The sequence below is a fragment of the Trachypithecus francoisi genome, unplaced genomic scaffold, assembly GCF_009764315.1.
Source record: "Trachypithecus francoisi isolate TF-2019V2 unplaced genomic scaffold, Tfra_2.0 Lachesis_group3, whole genome shotgun sequence".
Lineage (NCBI taxonomy): Eukaryota > Metazoa > Chordata > Mammalia > Primates > Cercopithecidae > Trachypithecus > Trachypithecus francoisi.
In genome coordinates, this window is record NW_022681468.1 from 90,323,268 (window position 1) to 90,341,216 (window position 17,949).

At 40.9% G+C, this 17,949-nt stretch overlaps 1 protein-coding gene across 1 annotated transcript in view; it reads left to right on the forward strand.

Annotated features, from left to right (window-relative positions):
* The window catches only part of FAM169B (family with sequence similarity 169 member B), a 48,413-nt gene that overhangs the window by 19,328 nt on the left and 11,136 nt on the right, over positions 1-17,949 (forward strand). Inside the window, exon 4 of the mRNA XM_033188880.1 lies at positions 15,078-15,260. Coding sequence (XP_033044771.1) covers positions 15,078-15,260 — 183 coding nt within the window. The remainder of the gene's footprint in view (positions 1-15,077; positions 15,261-17,949) is intronic.

Consider the following 17,949-nt stretch of genomic DNA (forward strand, 5'->3'; position numbering starts at 1 on the left):
TTTTTTTATATATAAGATTGTGTCAGCTGGACACAGTGACTCCTCCCTGGAATCTCAGCACTTTGGGAGGCCAAGGCCAGAGGCTCACTTGAGCCCAGGAGTTTGAGACCAACCTGGGTAACATAGGGAGACCCTGTCTCTACAAAAAAAATCAAAAAGTAATTAGCTAGGTATGGTGATGTGCCTGTTGTCCCAGCTCCTTGGGAGGCTGAGGCAGGAGGATTGCTTGAGCCTGGGAAGTTTAGGCTACAGTGAGTTATGATCATGCCAGTGCACTCCAGCCTGGTTGACAGAGTGAGACCCTGTCTCAAAAATAAAAGAGAAAGAAAGGAAAAGAAGAAAGAAAGAAAGAAAGAAAGAAAGAAAGAAAGAAAGAAAGAAAGAAGAAAGAAAGAAAGAAGAAGGAAGGAAGGAAGGAAGGAAGGAAGGAAGGAAGGAAGGAAGGAAGGAAGGAAGGAAGGAAGGAAAGGAAGGAAAGGAAGGAAAGGAAGGAAAGGAAAGAAAGAAGAAAGAGGAAGGAAGGAAGGAAAAGAAAATAAAAAAGAAAGAGAGAAAGAGGAAGGAAGGAAGGAAAAGAAAGAAAAGAAAAAAGAAAGAAAAAGAAAGAAAGAAAAAGTAAAGGTTATGTCATCTGCTGCAAACAGAGACAATTTAACTTCTTCCTTTCCAGTTTGGATGGCTTTTATTTCTTTCTCTTGCCTCATTGCTGTGGCTAGTACTTCTAGTACTATGTTGAATAGAAGTGGCAAGTGTGAATATCCTTGTTATTGATCTTAGAGGAATATCTTGCAGCTTTTCACTGTTGAATATGATGTAAGCTATGGACTTGCAGATTGTTTTTATGTTGTTGAGGCTGAATGGTTCTTTATATTTTCTAGATATTAATCCCCACTTTAGTCTGTTTGTGGTGCTATAACAAAATACCACAGATTGGGTAATTATGAGCAATAGAAATTTATTTCTCACAATTCTAGAGGCTGAGAAGTCTAAGATCAAGATACTAGCAGGTTCAGTGTATAGTGAGGACCCAAATGAGTCCCGCCATTTGCCTCCAAATGGCGTCTTGTTAATGTATCTTCCTGAGGGGATGAATGCTGTGTCTTCACATGGTGAAAGGATGGAAAGGGGAGAAAAGGGCCCCTTTTCACTCACTCCCTCCAGCCGTTTCATAAGGGTGCCAATCTCATCCATGAGGCTGGAGCCTTCAGGGCCTAATCACCCTCTAAAGGCCCTATTTCTTAATACTATCACTTTGGTGATGAGTTTCAATGTATAAATTTTGGGGGACACATTCAGACCATAACAATCCTGCTTCCTGATCCAGCATACCATGTTACATTTAGTCCTCAAGTCTCTTTAGTCTACTCTTCCAATCTGAGACCTTTCCTTGGTTTTTCCTTGTTTTTCACCATCTGGACACTTTTGAGAAGTACTGGTCAGGTGATCTATAGAATGTCCGTTAATATATACTTGCCTGATGTTTACTCATTATTAGACTGTGGGGCTTTGAATTTGGGGGAAAAGGGAAGTACCTTTTTCCTCACATCATATCAGAGAGGTGGGGTGCATGATATGAATGTTACTACTAGTGATAACCCTGATCACAGTTAAGAGAGTGTCTGCTAGATTTCTCCACTGTAAAGTTACTCTTTTCCCTTTTTTAAATTGATATGTTACAATCTTTTTTTAAAAAAATTAATCCATGCCGGGCGCGGTGGCTTAAGCCTGTAATCCCAGCACTTTGGGAGGCCGAGACGGGCGGATCACGAGGTCAGGAGATCGAGACCATCCTGGCTAACACGGTGAAACCCCGTCTCTACTAAAAAATACAAAAAACTAGCCGGGCGAGGTGGCGGGCACCTGTAGTCCCAGCTACTCGGGAGGCTGAGGCAGGAGAATGGCGTGAACCCGGGAGGCGGAGCTTGTAGTGAGCTGAGATCCGGCCACTGCACTCCAGCCTGGGCGACAGAGCAAGACTCCGTCTCAAAAAAAAAAAAAAAAAAAAAAAAATCATAAAAAAAAATTAATCCATTGCATTTTTAAGAAATCAATTTTATTGAATATTCTTGAATAATTTTGAATCATTATTAATTGAATAATTCAATTTGTTGAATAATTTTTGCATTCCATAACATTTGCCAATTATAAGTGTATAAGTCAGTGATTTTTGGCACATTTAGAGAGTTGTGTAACCATCATCAAAATCCAGTTTTAGGACATTTCCATCACCCCTCCAAAAATACTGTCTGTTTGCTGTCTGTCTGTTTCCATCCCAGGTCCAAGCAATCACTGATCTGTTCTGTCTCTACCAACTTGCCTTTCCAGGACAGTTCACATAAATTGAATGATAAAATATGCAATCTTTTGCATTTGGTTTCTTTCTTTCTTTATTTTTTTTGAGACAGAGTCTTGCTCTGTTGCCCAGGCTGGAGTGCAGTGGCGTGATCTTGGCTCACTGCAAGCTCTGCCTCCCGGGTTCATGCCATTCTCCTGCCTCAGCCTCCCGAGTAGCTGGGACTACAAGTGCCCACCACCACACTTGGCTAATTTTTTGTATTTTCAGTAGAGATGGGGTTTCACCATGTTAGACAGGATGGTCTCAATCTCCTGACCTCGTGATCCGCCCGCCTTGGCCTCCCAAAGTGCTGGGATTACAGGCCTGAGCCACTGTGCCCGGCCGCATCTGGTTTCTTTTTTGTTTAGCACAGTGTGTTCTCAAGGTTCATCCAAATTGTAGCATGTGTTAATATTTTGTTCCTTTTTATTGCTGAGTGGTATTCCATTGTATGGATATCACATTTTGTTTATGCATCTATCAGTTGATTGGTTGTTTCCAGTTTTAGGCTATTATGAATTACCCTGCTATAAACGTTCACAAACATGTCTTTGCATAGGCATCATTTTCATTTCTTTTGGATAGGTTCCTAGGAGTAGAATTGCTGGGTCATTGGGTAAGCTTATGTTTGACTTCTTAAGTAACTGACAAACTGTTTCACAAAGTGGCTGTACCATAATACATTTCCATCAGCAGTAGATGAGGATTTCAATTTCTCCACATCCTTGTCAACAGTTGTTATTGTGTTTTTATTGCAGCCATTCTAGTAGGCCAAAAGTGGCATTTCACTGTGGTTGTAACTTGCATTTCCCTAAGGACTTAGGATGTGAAATATTTTTTAATTGATAAGTAGTCATTTGTGTGTTTTCTTTGAAGAAATGTCTGTTCAGATTTTCTGTCCATTTTTAATAGGGTTGTTTGTTTTCTTATTGAATTTAGAGTTCTTTATGTATTTTGAATCTAAGTCTTTTATCAGAAATGTGATTTGTAAACATTTTCTTGCAGTCTGTGGCTTGTTTTTTTATTTTCTTAGTGATGTCTTTTTTTTTTTTTAATTTCCATAAGTTATTGGGGAACAGGTGGTGTTTGGTTACATGAGTAAGTTCTTTAGTGGTGATTTGTGAGATTTTGGTGCACCCATCACCTGGGCATTATACACTGTACCCTATTTGTAGAGTTTTATTTCTCACCCCTTTCCCTTCCTTTCTCCCTGAGTCCCCAAAGTCCATTATGTCATTCTTATGCCTTTGCATCATCATAGCTTAGCTCCCACTTATGATATGTTTGGTTTTCCATTCCTGAGTTACTTCACCTAAAAGAATAGTCTCCAGTCTCATCTGGGTCGCTACGAATGCCATTAGTTCTTTTTATAATAGCTGAGTAGTAGTCCATCATGTGTATGTATGTGTATGTGTATATATATATATCTCTCACAGTTTCTATATTCATTTGTTGATTGATGGGCATTTGGGTTGGTTCCCTGATTTTGTAATTGAGAATTGTGCTGCTATAAACACGCATGTGCAAGTATTTTTTTTTTTTTTTTTTTTTTATTTTTTATTATAATGACTTCTTTTCCTCTGGGTAGATACCCAGTAGTGGGATTGCTGGATCAAATGGTAGTTCTACTTTTAGTTCTTTAAGGAATCTCCACACTGTTTTCCATAGTGGTTGTACTAGTTTACATTGTCACTAGCAGTGTAGAAGTGTTCCCTGTTCACCACAGCCACACCAACATCTACTACTTTTTGATTATGGCCATTCTTGCAGGAGTAAGGTGGTATTACATTGTGGTTTTGATTTGCATTGCCCTGATCATTAGTGATGTTTAGCATTTTTTTCATATATTTGTTGGCCATTTGTATATCTTCTTTTGAGAATTGGCTGTTCATGTCCTTAGCCCACTTTTTGATGGGATTGTTTGTTTTTTTCTTGTTGATTTGTTTGAGTTCATTGTAGATTCTGGATATTAATCCTTTGTCAGATGTATAAATTGTGAAGATTTTATCTCACTCTGTGGGTTGTCTGTTTACTCTGCTTACTGTTCCTTTTGCCATGCAAAAGCTCTTTAGTTTAATTAGGTCCCAACAATTTATCTTTGTTTGTATTGCATTTGCTTTTGGGTTCTTGGTCATGAAACCCTTGCCTAAGCCAATATCTAGAGGGGTTTTTCCAATGTTATCTTCTAGAATTTTTATAGTTTTATGTCTTAGATTTAAGTTCTTGATCCATCTTGAATTGATTTTTATATAAGGTGAGAGATAAGGATCCAATTTCATTCTCCTACATGTGGCTAGCCAATTATCCCAGTACAATTTGTTGAAAAGAGTGTCCTTTCTCCACTTTATGTTTTTGTTTGCTTTGTCAAAGATCAGTTGGCTATAAGTATTTGGGTTTATTCTGGATTCTCTATTCTATTCCATTGGTCTTTGTGCCTATTTTTATACCAGTACCATGCTGTTTTGGTGACTATGGCCTCATAGTATAGTTTGAAATCAGGTAATGTGATGCCTCCATATTTCTTCTTTTTGCTTAGTCTTGCTTTGGCTATGCAGGATCTTTTTGGTTCCATATGAATTTTTTCTAATTCTGCAAAGAATGATGGTGGTATTTTGATGGGAAATGCATTGAATTTGTAGATTGCTTTTGGCAGTATTGTCATTTTCACAATATTGATTCTACCCATCCATGAGCATGGAATGTGTTGCCATTTGTTTGTGTCATCTATGATTTCTTTCAGCAGTGTCTTGTAGTTTTTCTTGTAGAAGTCTTTCACCTTCTTGATTTCCTAAGTATTTCTTTCTTTCTTTCTTTTTTTTTTTTGCAGCTATTATAAAAGGGGTTGAGTTCTTAATTTGATTCTTTGCTTGGTTGCTGTTGGTGTATAGAAGAGCTAGTGATTTGTGTATATTAATTTTGTATCTGGAAGCTTTGCTGAACTCTTCTATCAGTTCTAGGAGCTTTCTAGAGGAGTCTTTAGGGTTTTCTAGGTAAATGAGTATATCATCAGCAAATAGTGACAGTTTGACTTTCTCTTTACTGGTGTGGATGCCCTTTACTTCTTTCTCTTGTCTGATTGCTCTGGTTAGGACTTCCAGAGTTTGGCTATGTTGAAGAGGAGTGGTGAGAGTGGGCATCCTTGTTTTGTTCCAGTTCTCAGAGGGAATGCTTTCAACTTTTCCCCATTCAATATTATGTTGGCTGTGGGTTTGTCATACATGGCTTTAATTATATTGGGGTATGTCCCTTGTGTACCGATTTTGCTGAGAGTTCTAATCATAAAGCGATGCTGGATTTTGTCTAATGCTTTTTCTGCATCTATTGAGATGATCATGTGAATTTTGTTTTTAATTCTGTTTATGTGATGTATCACATTTATTGACTCGTGTATGTTAAACCATCCTACATCCCTGGTATAAAACCCACTTGATCATGGTGGATTATCTTTTTGATATGTTGTTGGATTCGGTTAGCTAGTATTTTGTTAAGGATTTTAGCATCTATGTTCATCAGGGATTCAGTCTGTAGTTTTCTTTTTTGGCTATGTCATTTCCTGGTTTTGGTGTTAGGGTGATATTGGCTTTATAGAATGATTTAGGGAGTGTTCCCTCTTTCTCTATCTTGTGGAATAGTGTCAGTAGGATTGGTACCAATCCTTCTGTAAATGTCTGGTAGAATTCTGCTGTAAATCCATCTGGTCCTGGACTTTTTTTGTTGGTCATTTTGAAATTGCCATTTCAATCATGCTGTTTGTTATTGGTCTATTCAGGGTATTTCATTCTTCCTGATTTAAGCTAGGAGGGTTGTATCTCTCCAGGAATTTATCCATCTCTTCTAGGTTTTCTAGTTTATGCATGTAAAGGTGTTCATAGTAGCCTTGAATGATCTTTTGTATTTCTGTGGTGTCAGTTGTAGTATCTCCCATTTCATTTCTTATTGAGCTTATTTGGATTTTCTCTCTTCTTTTCTGGATTAATCTTGCCAATGGTGTATCAATTTTATTTATCTTTTCAAATAACCAGCTTTTTGTTTCATTTATCTTTTGTATTTTTTGTTTGTTTGTTTCAATTTCATTTGGTTCTGCTCTGATCTTGGTTATTTCCTTTTTTCTGCTAGGTTTGGATTTGGTTTGTTCTTGTTTCTCTAGCTCCTTGAGGTGGTGTGACCTTAGACTGTCTGTTTATGCTTTTTCAGACTTTTTGATATAGGTGTTTAGGGCTACGAACTTTCCTCTTAGCACTACCTTTGCTGTGTCCTGGAAGTTTTGATAGGCTGTGTCACTATTGCTGTTCAGTTTGAAGAATTTTTAAATTTCCTTTGATTTCATTTTTGACCCAGTGATCATTCAGGAGAAGGTTATTTAATTTCCATATATGTGCATAGTCTTGGAGGTTCCTTTTGGAATTGATTTCCAGTTTTATTCTACTGTGGTCTAAGAGGGTGCTTGATATCATTTAAGTTTTCTTAATTTATTGAAGCTCATTTTATGGTCTATCATGTGGTCTATCTTGGAGAAAGTTCCATGCACTGTTGAATAGAATGTATATTCTATAGTTGTTGGATGGACTGTTCTATATATATCTGTTAAGTCCATTTGTTTCAGGGTATAGTTTAAATCCATTGTTTCTTTTGTGACTTTCTGTCTTGATGGCCTCTCTAGTGCTGTCAGTGGAGTATTGAAGTCCCTCACTATTATTGTGTTGCTGTCTATCTCATTTCTTAGGTTTAGTAGTAATTGTTTTACAAATTTGGGAGCTCTAGTGTTAGGTGCATATATGTTTAGGATTGTGATATTTTCCTGTTGGAAATAAAATTATCATTATTATAATGCCTCTCTTTGCCTTTTTTAACTGCTGCTGCTTTAGTTTGTTTTGTCTAATATAAGAATACTCTTGCTTGTTTTTGCCTGTAATATCTGTTTCCACCCCTTTATCTTTAGTTTGTGTGAGTCCTTATGTATTAAGTAAGTCTCTTGAAGACAGCAGGTAGTTGGCTGATGAAGTCTTATCCATTTTGCAATTCTATATCTTTCAAGTGGATGATTTAGGCCATTTACATTCAATGTTAGTATTGAGATATGAGGTACCATTCCATTCGTCATGCTGTTTGTTGCTGTATACCTTGGTTTTTTGTTTTTGTTTTTTAAATTGTATTTTTGTTTTATAGGTCCTGTGAGATTTATGCTTTAAAGAGGTTCTGTTTTGTTGTGTTTCCAGGATTTGTTTCAAGATTTAGAGCTCCTTTTAGCAGTTATTGTGGTGGTGGCTTGGTAGTGGCGAATTCTCTCGGCATTTGATTGACTGAAAAAGACTATCGTTCCTTCATACATTAAGGTTAGTTTCACTGGGTACAAATTTCTTGGCTAATTGTTTTGTTTGAGGAGACTGAAGATAGGGTCCTAACCTCTTCTAGCTTGTAGGGTTTCTACAGAGAAATCTGCTGTTAATCTGATAGGTTTTCTTTTATAGGTTACCTGGTGCTTTTGTTTGACAGTTTTAAAGATTCTTTCCTTTGTCTTAACTTTAGATAACCTGATGACAATGTGCCTAGGTGATGATCTTTTTGTGATGAATTTCCCAGGTGTTCTTTGTGGTTCTTGTATTTGGATGTCTAGGTCTCTAGCAAGACTGGGGAAGTTTTCCTCAATTATTTCCCCAAATATGTTTTCCAAACTTTTAGATTTGTCTTCTTCTTCAGGAACACTGAATATTCTTAGGTTTGGTCATTTAACATAATCCCAGATTTCTTGGAGGCTTTGTTCATATTTTCTTATTATTTTTCTTTGTCTTGATGGATTGGGTTAATTTGAAGACCTTGTCTTTGAGCTCTGAATTTCTTTCTTCTCCTTGTTCAATTCTATTGCTGAGACTTTCCAGAGCATTTTGCATTCTATAAGTGTGTCCATTGTTTCCTGGAGTTTCGATTTTTTTTAATGCTATTTCCTTGAATATCTGTTTCCTGCCTTCACTTCTTGTATCATTTTTTTGGATTTCCTCACAATGGTCTTTGTCTTTCTCTGGTGCCTCCCTGATTAGCTTAATAACTAACCTCCTAAATTCTTTTTCAGGTAAATCAGGGATTTCTTCTCTGTTTGGGTCCGTTGCTGGTGAGCTAGTGTGATTTTTTGGAGGTATTAAAGAACCTTATTTTGTCATATTACTAGAATTGGTTTTCTGGTTCCTTCTCATTTGGGTAGCCTCTGTCAGAGGGAAGGGCTAGGGCTGAAGGTTTGTTTTGTCCCACAGGGTGTTCCCTTGATGTAGTACTTTCCCCCTATTCCTATGGATGTGGCTTCCTGAGAGCCGAGGTGTAGTGATTGTTATTTCTTTTCTGGATCTAGTCACCCAGCAAGTCTACCAGGCTCCAGCTGGTACTGGGGGTTGTCTGCAGAGTCCTGTGATGTGAACCATCTGTGGGTCTCTCAGTCGTGGACACCAGCACAGTATTTGGGGTGTCTCCCGGGTCCTGCAGGAGCAATCTGCTTCCTTCAGGGAGTCTGTGGGTCCTCTCAGGTGTCCTGATTTATTCCTGCAATTTTTCTGGAGCAGAAATTAACAATGCAAACCTCCACACGCTGCTCTGTCTGTCCCAGTCAGAGCTGCAATCTAGTCCTGCCTCCCGTCTGCCATGTTTCCCAGTGGTGTCTTTTGAAACAAAACATTTAAAACATTGATGAAGTTAGGTTTGTCAATTGATTGTATTTTTGGTGTTCAATCTAAGAACTCTTTGCCTAACCCAAGGTTGGGAAGAGTTTTACTTTTTCTAAAAGCTTTATAGTTTTAGCTCTTACATTCATGTCTATGATCCATTTTGAAACATTTTTTGTGTGTGATGTAAGGGTCCAACCTCACTTTATAAAATACCTAATACACTTAAAAATATGAATAGGCTTTATTTTTAGAACAGTTTTAGATTTATAGAAAAATTGGACGGCAAGTACAGAGTTCCCCTGTATCCCCTTCCCCAACAGTTTCCCCTCTTATTAACATATTGGGTTAGTGAGGTACATTTGTTACAATTGACGAGCCAATATTGACATATGCATTAGTTTTCTAGGGCTTCCATAACAAAAGACCACAGACTGGGTGGCTTAAACTAGGGGACCCCAGTCCCTAGGCCATGGACCGGTACCGGTCCGTGGCCTGTTAGGAGCTGGGCTGCACAATAGGAGGTGAGTGGTGGGCGAGTGAGTGAAGTTTCATCTGTATTTACAGTCACTCCCATTGTTCACGTTACCACCTGAGCTCTGCCTCCTGTCAGATCAGTGGCAGCATCAGATTCTCATAAGAGTGCGGACCCTACTGTGAACTTCGCATGTGAGGGATCTAGGTTGTGCTCTCCTTATGAGAATCTAATGCCTGATGATCTGTCATTGTCTCCCATCACCCCCAGATGGGACCATCTAGTTGCAAGAAAACAAGCTCAGGACTCCCACTGATTCTACATTATGGTGAGTTGTATAATTATTTCATTATATATTACACTGTAATAATATAAATAAAGTGCACAATAAATGTAATGCACTTGAATTATCCTGAAACCATCCCCTCCCTTTCCTAGTCCATGGAAAAATTATCTTCCATGAAACTGGTTCCTGGTGCCAAAAAGGTTGGGGACTGCTGGCTTAAACAACAGAAATTAATTTTCTCACAGTTATGGAGGCTAGAAGTTCTAGGTCAGGGTGTCAGAAGGCTTATTTTCTTCAGAGGCCTCTCTCTCCTTGGCTTGCAGATGGCTGTCTTCTCACTATGTCCATACTTGGTCTTTTCTCTACTTGAGTATTGCTGGTGTCTTTTTGTGGGTCCAGATTTCTTCTTATAGGGACACTAGTCCTTGTAAGAAGGTTGGACTGGTGCATACCCTAATGGCCTCCTTTTTAGCTTCATGACCTCTTTTAAAGGCCTTATCTCCAAAGATCTCCAAAGAAAATATCTTCTGAGGTACTGTGGGTTTGCAAATGTTGGAGACACAAGGTTCAGCCTATGGAAATAGATGATCATTAACTGAAGTTCATAGTTCACATCAGGGCTTACTCTGTGTTGTACCTTCTATGGGTTGTGACAAATGTTTAATGGCATGTGTCCACTGTTGTAATATCACAGAGGGTAGTTTCACTGCCTAAAAATCCTCTGTACTCTGCCTATTCATCCTTCTTACTCCTAGCCCTGGTAACCACAGATCTTTTTTTCTTTTTTTTTTTGAGATGGGGTCTCACTCTTGTCACCCAGGCTATAATGCAGTGGCATGATGTCAGCTCACTGCAACCTCCACCTCCCCGATTCAAGCAGTTCTCATGTCTCAGCCTCCCAGGTAGCTGGGATTACAGGCATGAGCCACCTTGCCTGGCTCGTTTTTTTGTATTTTTAGTAGAGACAGGGTTTCGTCATGTTGACCAAGCTGGTCTCGAACTCCTGACCTCAGGTAATCCGCCCACCTTGGCCTTCCAAAGTGCTGGAATTACAGATGTGAGCCACTGTGCCCAGTCACCATGCCTCCCTAGTTTTGCCTTTTCCAGAATGTAATATACGATCATTTGTCACTTAACCATAGGGATGTATTTTGAGGAATGCACTGTTAGGCAATTGCATCATTGTGTGAACACGATAGAATGTATTCACATAAGACTCTATGGCAGAGCGTCCTGCACTCCTAGGTTGTCAAGTATGGCCTGTCGTCTCTAGGCCACAAACCTGTATAGCTTGTTACTGTACTGATTACTGGAGGCGATTGTAACACAATGGTATTTGTATATCTAAACATATGTAAATATAGAAAAGGTACAGTAAAGAGATTTTAAAACAGTATGCTTGTGTAGAGTACTTAACTTGTGTGGAGCTTGCAGGACTGGAAGTTGCTCTGGGTGAGTCAGGGAGTAAGTGAGTGGTGAGTGAATGTGAAGGCCTAGGACAGTACTGTGTACTACTGCACACTTTAGAAACATTGTACACTTAGGTTACACTAAATGTCTACAATAATAAATGAACTGTAGCTTACTGTACAGTTTTCTTCAATAATAAATGAACTGTAGCTTACTGTAACCTTTTTACTTTACAAAAACTTCTTAATTTTTTTAAATTTTTGACTCTTGTAATAACACTTGGCTAAAACATAAATACATCATGCCCCTGTACATAAATATTTTCTTATTCTTAAGCTTTAATTACAAAAATATTTTTTAAAGTTTAAAAACTTTTTTTGTTAAAAACACAGAGACAAACACACTCGTTAGTCTAGGCCTACTCAGGGTCAGTATTGTCAATATCACTGTCTTCCACTTCCACATCTTGTCCCATTGGAAGGTCTTCAGGGGCAGTAACACACGTGGAGCTATCATCTCCTAGGATAACAGTGCCTTCTTCTGGAATACCTCCTATAGGACCTGCCTGAGGCTGCTTTACAGTTAATTTTGTTGTTTTAATGAGTAGAAGGTGTACACTGTAAAATGACAATAAAAATATAGTATAGTAAATACATAAACCAGTATCAGTCATTTATTATCATTATTGGGTATTATGTACTGTGCATAATTGTATGTGCTAGACTTTTTTTTTTTTGAGACAGAGGCTTGCTCTCTTGCCCAGGCTGGTGTGCAGTGGTGCAATCTCAGCTCACTGCAATCTCTGCCCCCGGGTTCAAGCAATTCTCCTGCCTCAGCCTCCTGAGTAGATGAGATTACAGGTGCACGCCACCACATATGGCTAATTTTTTATATTTTTGGTAGAGACGGGATTTCACTATGTTGGCCATGTTGGTCTCAAACTCCTGACCTCAAGTGATCCACCTGCTCTGGCCTCCCAAAGTACTGGGATTATAGGCGTGAGCCACTGTGCCTGGCGTGTATGTGCTAGACTTTTATACAACTGGCAGTGTGGTACGTTTTTTTACCCCAGCATCACAGCAAACACATGAATAATGTGTTGCATTATGACTTTATGGTGCCTATGACTATCACTAGGCAACAGGAATTTTTCAGCTGTATTTTATTCTTATGGGACCTCCACTACACATGTGGTCCATTGTTGACCAAAACGACTTTATGAAGCACATTACTGTAGTTGGAATCCGATGGAATGTCATTGTTCAGTTAGCTTCTTTCACTTAGTAATATGCCCTTATGGTTTTTCTATATCTTTGTGTAGTAATAACTCATTTCTTTTTAGTGCGGAATAATGTTACATTGACTGGATGAGCCACAGTTTGTTTATCCACTCACCGTCTGAAGTACATCCTGGTTGCTTCTAAGTTTTAGTAATTATGAATAAAGCTGCAATAAATATTTGTGTGCAGGTTTTTGTGTGAACATGGTTTTCAATTCTGTTGAGTAAATACCAAGGAGTGTGATTACTGAATCATCAGGTAAGAGTATGTTTAGTTCTGTAAGAAACTGCCAAAATGCCTTCCAAAGTGGCTGCACCCTTTTGTATTCTGACAAGCAATGAATGAGAGTTCCTGTTGTTCCACATCCTCACCAGCATTTGTTGTTGTCAGTGTTCAAGAATTTGGCTATTCTAGGCCGGGCATGGTGGCTTATGCCTGTAATCCCAGCGCTTTGGGAGGCCAAGGCAGGCGGATCACCTGAGGTCAGGAGTTTGAGACCAGCCTGGCCAACATGGCAAAACCCCGTCTCTACTAAAAATACAAAAATTAGCTGGACATGGTGGCACATGCCTGTAATCTCAGCTACTTGAGAGACTGAGGCAGGAGAATCGCTTGAACCCAGGAGGTGGAGGTTGCAATGAGCTAAGATCACACCATTGCATTCCAGCCTGGGCAACAAGAGCAAAATTCCATCTCGAAAAAAAAGAATTTGGCTATTCTAATAGGTGTGTAGTGGCATCTCATTGTTTAAATTTTGTGATTTCCTAATAACATATGATGTGGAGCATCCTTTCATATGCTTAGTTGTAGAATCACAAAGAGGATTTTGATAGAACTAGCATTGAGTTTACAGATCATTTTGAGAAGAATTATCTTAAGAATTGAGTCATCCAATCCAAGAACATGGAATTTCTCTTCATTTATTTAGATCTTCTTTAATTTCTCTCAACAATGTCTTGTAGTTTTCAGTGTTCAATGCAATTCTTTTCTTAAACATACTCTTAATTATTTACTTCTTTTTAATGCTACTGTAAATTAAATTGCATTTTTATTTAATATTAAACCTTTTTAGTTTTGGAAGACTTCACAGTTACAAGAACATTGCTCTTGTCTTCTATATATTGAAATAATATAATTGCAAGCAAGTTGGTACTGTCATCTCAAGCGCATCAAGGTTGAAATCCCAAATATTTTATAGTTACTGTCTCAAGAGAAATGAACTTCCTTACTGGCCATAGATTATTTATTTTTAAATTCATTTTTGGTATGAAATAGTAACTGCTTATTTAGCTAACAATTATTTTGGTTGGCATTTTAGGCTAAGCTCAGCTGGGTGGTTTTCTAGTCTAGCTGGCTTGCTGTGTATCCATGGTGACCTGCCTGTCAGGTGGCTCTGCTGCTTGGGGCTGACTAGACATTGATGGGGACCAGAACAGTGCCTGGGCCATATTCCTTTCATGGTACCAGGTTACCCTGGGCTTGCTTTTGTGGTGTGTTGCAGGGATCCGAGAGAGAACACAGGCCACTGGACCTCAGGAGACCTAGGCTTAGAGTGGTGGTGCTGTCACTCTGCCTCATTCTGTTGACCAAAGTGAGTCACAAGGCCAGCTGGAACTAAAGGTGAGGGGAAATTGATCCCATCTCTTGATGGGAGGAGCTTCAAAATCAAATGCAAAGGGGCATGGCCATAGGAAGGAAGTAATCGTGGCCATTTTTGCAAACAGTTCACCATGGGAGTGTGTATCTTTGCAGTTCAGTCTGGCTGATTAGAATCGGAGTCATATTTTTGTTTGTTTGTTTGTTTGGGAAATTATCCACTTCTGAATCTTGGCAGGGACAAATACCACCACTTCCAACAGGAGCTGAAAATGCTCCTTATTTGTTTTCTTCTTCCATTGCATCTAGGGCATGGGCACCTGTGCAGTTTAGAGGTGAGGAAGGTGAGCTAGTAGGGTCAATGTAGAATTGGTGTTCTAGTTAGGGTGATGACAGGGATGCCTGGCTGAAAGGCCATGTTCTCATTGCAGAAATGGCAACTGTGCTGGTGTTGACCTTGGTTGCAATACAGTTAAGTAGTGGGTGAAAAGCGGGGAGGGTGCCAATTGTCACCTCTCTTGCTCTGCTGCAGCAGGGCCATCAATATTTCATGAGAAGCAGGGCCTGGTGCTGCGTTTATTTGGGGTAAGTGCATTTTGCTATAATTGGACATGGTGAGCCCTTGCTAGAGTTACTGAAACAAGTGCGTACCCTAGAAATGGGTTGAATTGGTCTCTTCCGGTTTCACTTCTGCAGGGAGATGGTTGACATTGCCAGATACTCCTGGTTGGCTCCAAGGGTCTTATTGAACTGTGTGCAGTGAAGGGAGGAATCTGAGGAGGGTGCTGCCTGAGTGGCCTCACTCTGCTTAGTCTCCCAGGTTCACCTTTCATTTCAGTCCAGTGGTCTTGTATCATGTGAGTTTGTAAAGAAAGCTGATCAGTCAACTGGAGAATGATCTGCTATTTTAGCATCACTTGTTTAGCTTGTGAAACTGACCATGTTTCCAGGAGGTACCCATGATTCTGGCTGTGCAGGGGCCCTACAGGGTCCTAGTGGGTCAGCCATGAGCCCAGGGGACAGTGTCTGTCTCTTTCTTTCTCTACAGGCAGCCTGTGTGGTGATGGCACTGGTGCATGCTACCTGCTGCCCGTCTTTGACACTGTGTTCATCAGGAGGAAACACTGGCACCAAGGCTTGGGAACAGCCATGCTGCGGGACTTCTGTGAGACATTCCCAGAGGACAAAGCCCTGGGGGTCAGCTGCCTGATGTCTCCTGCCATGTACCAAGGTAAAACCCCTTATGTCTTGCAGAAGCATTTGGGTAATGGTGATGGATAACACATGTGCATTCTGGAGGACTCTGCAGGGGGAGGCCCTGGGGAGCCCTCGTGGGCAGATGCAGGCCTCCACTTGGCAGCACGCTCGTGAGGTTTTCTTTCTTTCTGAGAAATCTCTGGTTGCTGCAGCATAAACTGAGACTTCATGTTTGATCACAAGAAGTGAACTTCTCCCAAGCTGGAAAATAATTGGATTCAGAAACAATCACAAACAAATCAACGAGCTCAGAGAGAAGGGAATCCAGAGAGCTACCGCCATGCTGCGGGCTGCGGGGCTTTGGAGTGCCTTTGCTATTTCACTTGATGCCTGTAGTTCCTCACTTTGTCCTTTGAACTAGAAGCCACGGGAGAGCCCAGGAGCTGAAGGGAAGGCAGGGACCAGGTAGAAAGGCAAGCTCTGAATGGACTCAGCTTTCCAGCACCTCTGTAGCTCTCTACGCATAAGACGCCTCCCTCCCATATTCTTTATCCACGTTTGCCAGAGGAGGATGAAACAGCTCTGATGTGAAACATCACACTCTAAGGTGACAAGGGTGGGAGGCTCTGGAGAGCGTGTCTCTGAGTCCCCTTCTCCCCCATGAAGCACACCCACCCTACTTTGTGCCCTGCCTCTGTTCTTGGTGTGCGGTGGTTTTTGAACGCTTAGTATGCAGTTTCTGGCGTCTTTCTGGCTCAAGGGATAGGAGAGAACAGTTAGGAAAGGCAAGGAAGCTTCCATTGCTGTGAAGTCATAAAGAAAAGCAGGTAAAAACATACTTTTCCCCAAGTGGGTCTGGCTGTTTCTTTGTATTTTCAAACTCTTAGCCTGTTGTTAAAACTCTGAAGAGCCTTGAATTTCCGCAAGAGTGCTCGAGGCTTCCTGCATCATGTAGCTCACTTTCAGGTACAGGAGCATTCGGGGGCCCAGGCAGCTGGTGTCCATACCCATGTCCTTCCAGGCCCGCGCCTCCTTCTTGCTTCAGGTGCAGGCCACCTCAGGGTTTTAGGAAGCTTTAGCAAGGGAGTGGAAGAGAGCCTTTTACTCAAAGGAACAGTGGGCTCCAAGGCTAAGGGCTGGCTGCTGATCCTGGGCCAGCCTTGCTGAGACCCTGTAGGGCCCTGTGATCCCTCCCATCCTTCCACTGTCTTTACCTGCAAAGAAAGATCTGAATGTGCTGATTCTGACTTACGCTACTTCTCTCGGGCTTCAGCCACCCAGGTGTGCCTGTCAGGTTTTTATTGAGTTCAGTGATGCCTTCCAACTGGACAGGAGGGACTCTGGCAGGAGTCCTGGGCCCCATGCTTTGAGCCTTCTTTCAACTGCATCTCCCTCCAGGGGGCGAGGGCTCCATGGGCCCAAGAGGAGGTGCCCACCTGGCTCATGCTGCTCCTTCTAAACTGGCTCAGGGTGCCAGTACCCCAGGATTCCTGCCAGTGGCCACTGTGGGCCTGAGTGGACCTCATCCCTGGGTCTGTGCTCATGAGGGTGGACCATGCCGCCAGTTTGCACATCCTCAGAGCCCAGGGGCGGCTCCTGGGGGGCTGTGGATGGCATGTGGGGAGGACGGCCACATTTGTACTCACAGGCCCTGTGAGGTATTGGGGGCTGGGGTGGGAGGAGAAGGGGGTGGACTGCCGGCTGGGGGCCAGCTCACTTGGTATTGCCACATTCTGGTGCAACACTCCAAGGAGTCCAAGAATTCTAAATTTGAAACGAGCTTCTCCTGTTGTTAGGAAGTTATATTTGTCAAGATAGGAGGGCAGAACGTGTCATATATAGCGCTTTGCTAACTTGGTTTGTACCTTTGGAAGACAGGCATTCCTCATTTCACTGTTCTTCCCTTGATTGCACTTTGCAGATGCTGCATGTTTTACATTTTGAAGGCTGTGGCAGCCCTGCTTCAAGCAAGTCTATCAGGGATATTTTTCCAACAGCATGGTATCGCTTCATGTCTCTGTGTCATGTTTTGGTAATTTTCACAATATTTCAAACTTCTTCATTATTATTATATCTGTCATGGTGATCTGTGATCAGTGATATTTGAAGTTATAATTGTTACAACATCAATTGAGGGCACCACAAACCATGCCTGTGTAAGTCAGTGAACTTAATCGATACACGAGCCTGTTCTGACTCCGCTTCCGATCAGCTGTTCCTTCCTTTTCTTCCTATTCCATGAGACACAACAATATTGAAATTAGGCCAATTAATAACCCTACAATGGCCTCTGAATGTTCAAGTGAATGGAAGAGTCACATGGCTTTCACTTTAAATCAAAAGCTAGAAATGACTAAGCTTAGCAAGGAAGGCATGTCAAAAGCTGAGGTATGCTGAACGTTAGGCCTCTTGCACCAGGTAGCCAAGTTGTGAATGCAAAGGAAGAATTCTTAAAGGGAATGAAAAGTTCTACTCTGGTGAACACACAAATGATAAGAAAGTAAAGCAGCCTTATTGCTGATAGGAAGAGTTTTAGTGGTCTAGATAGAAGATCAAACCAGCCACAACACTGCCTTAAGTCAAAGCCTAACCCAGAGCAAGGCCCTAACTCTCTTCAATTCTATGAAGGCTGAGAGATTTGAGCAAGCTGCAGAAGAAATGTTTGAAGCTAGCAGAGGTTGGCTTATGAAGTTTGAGGAAAGAAGCCGTCTCCATAACATAAA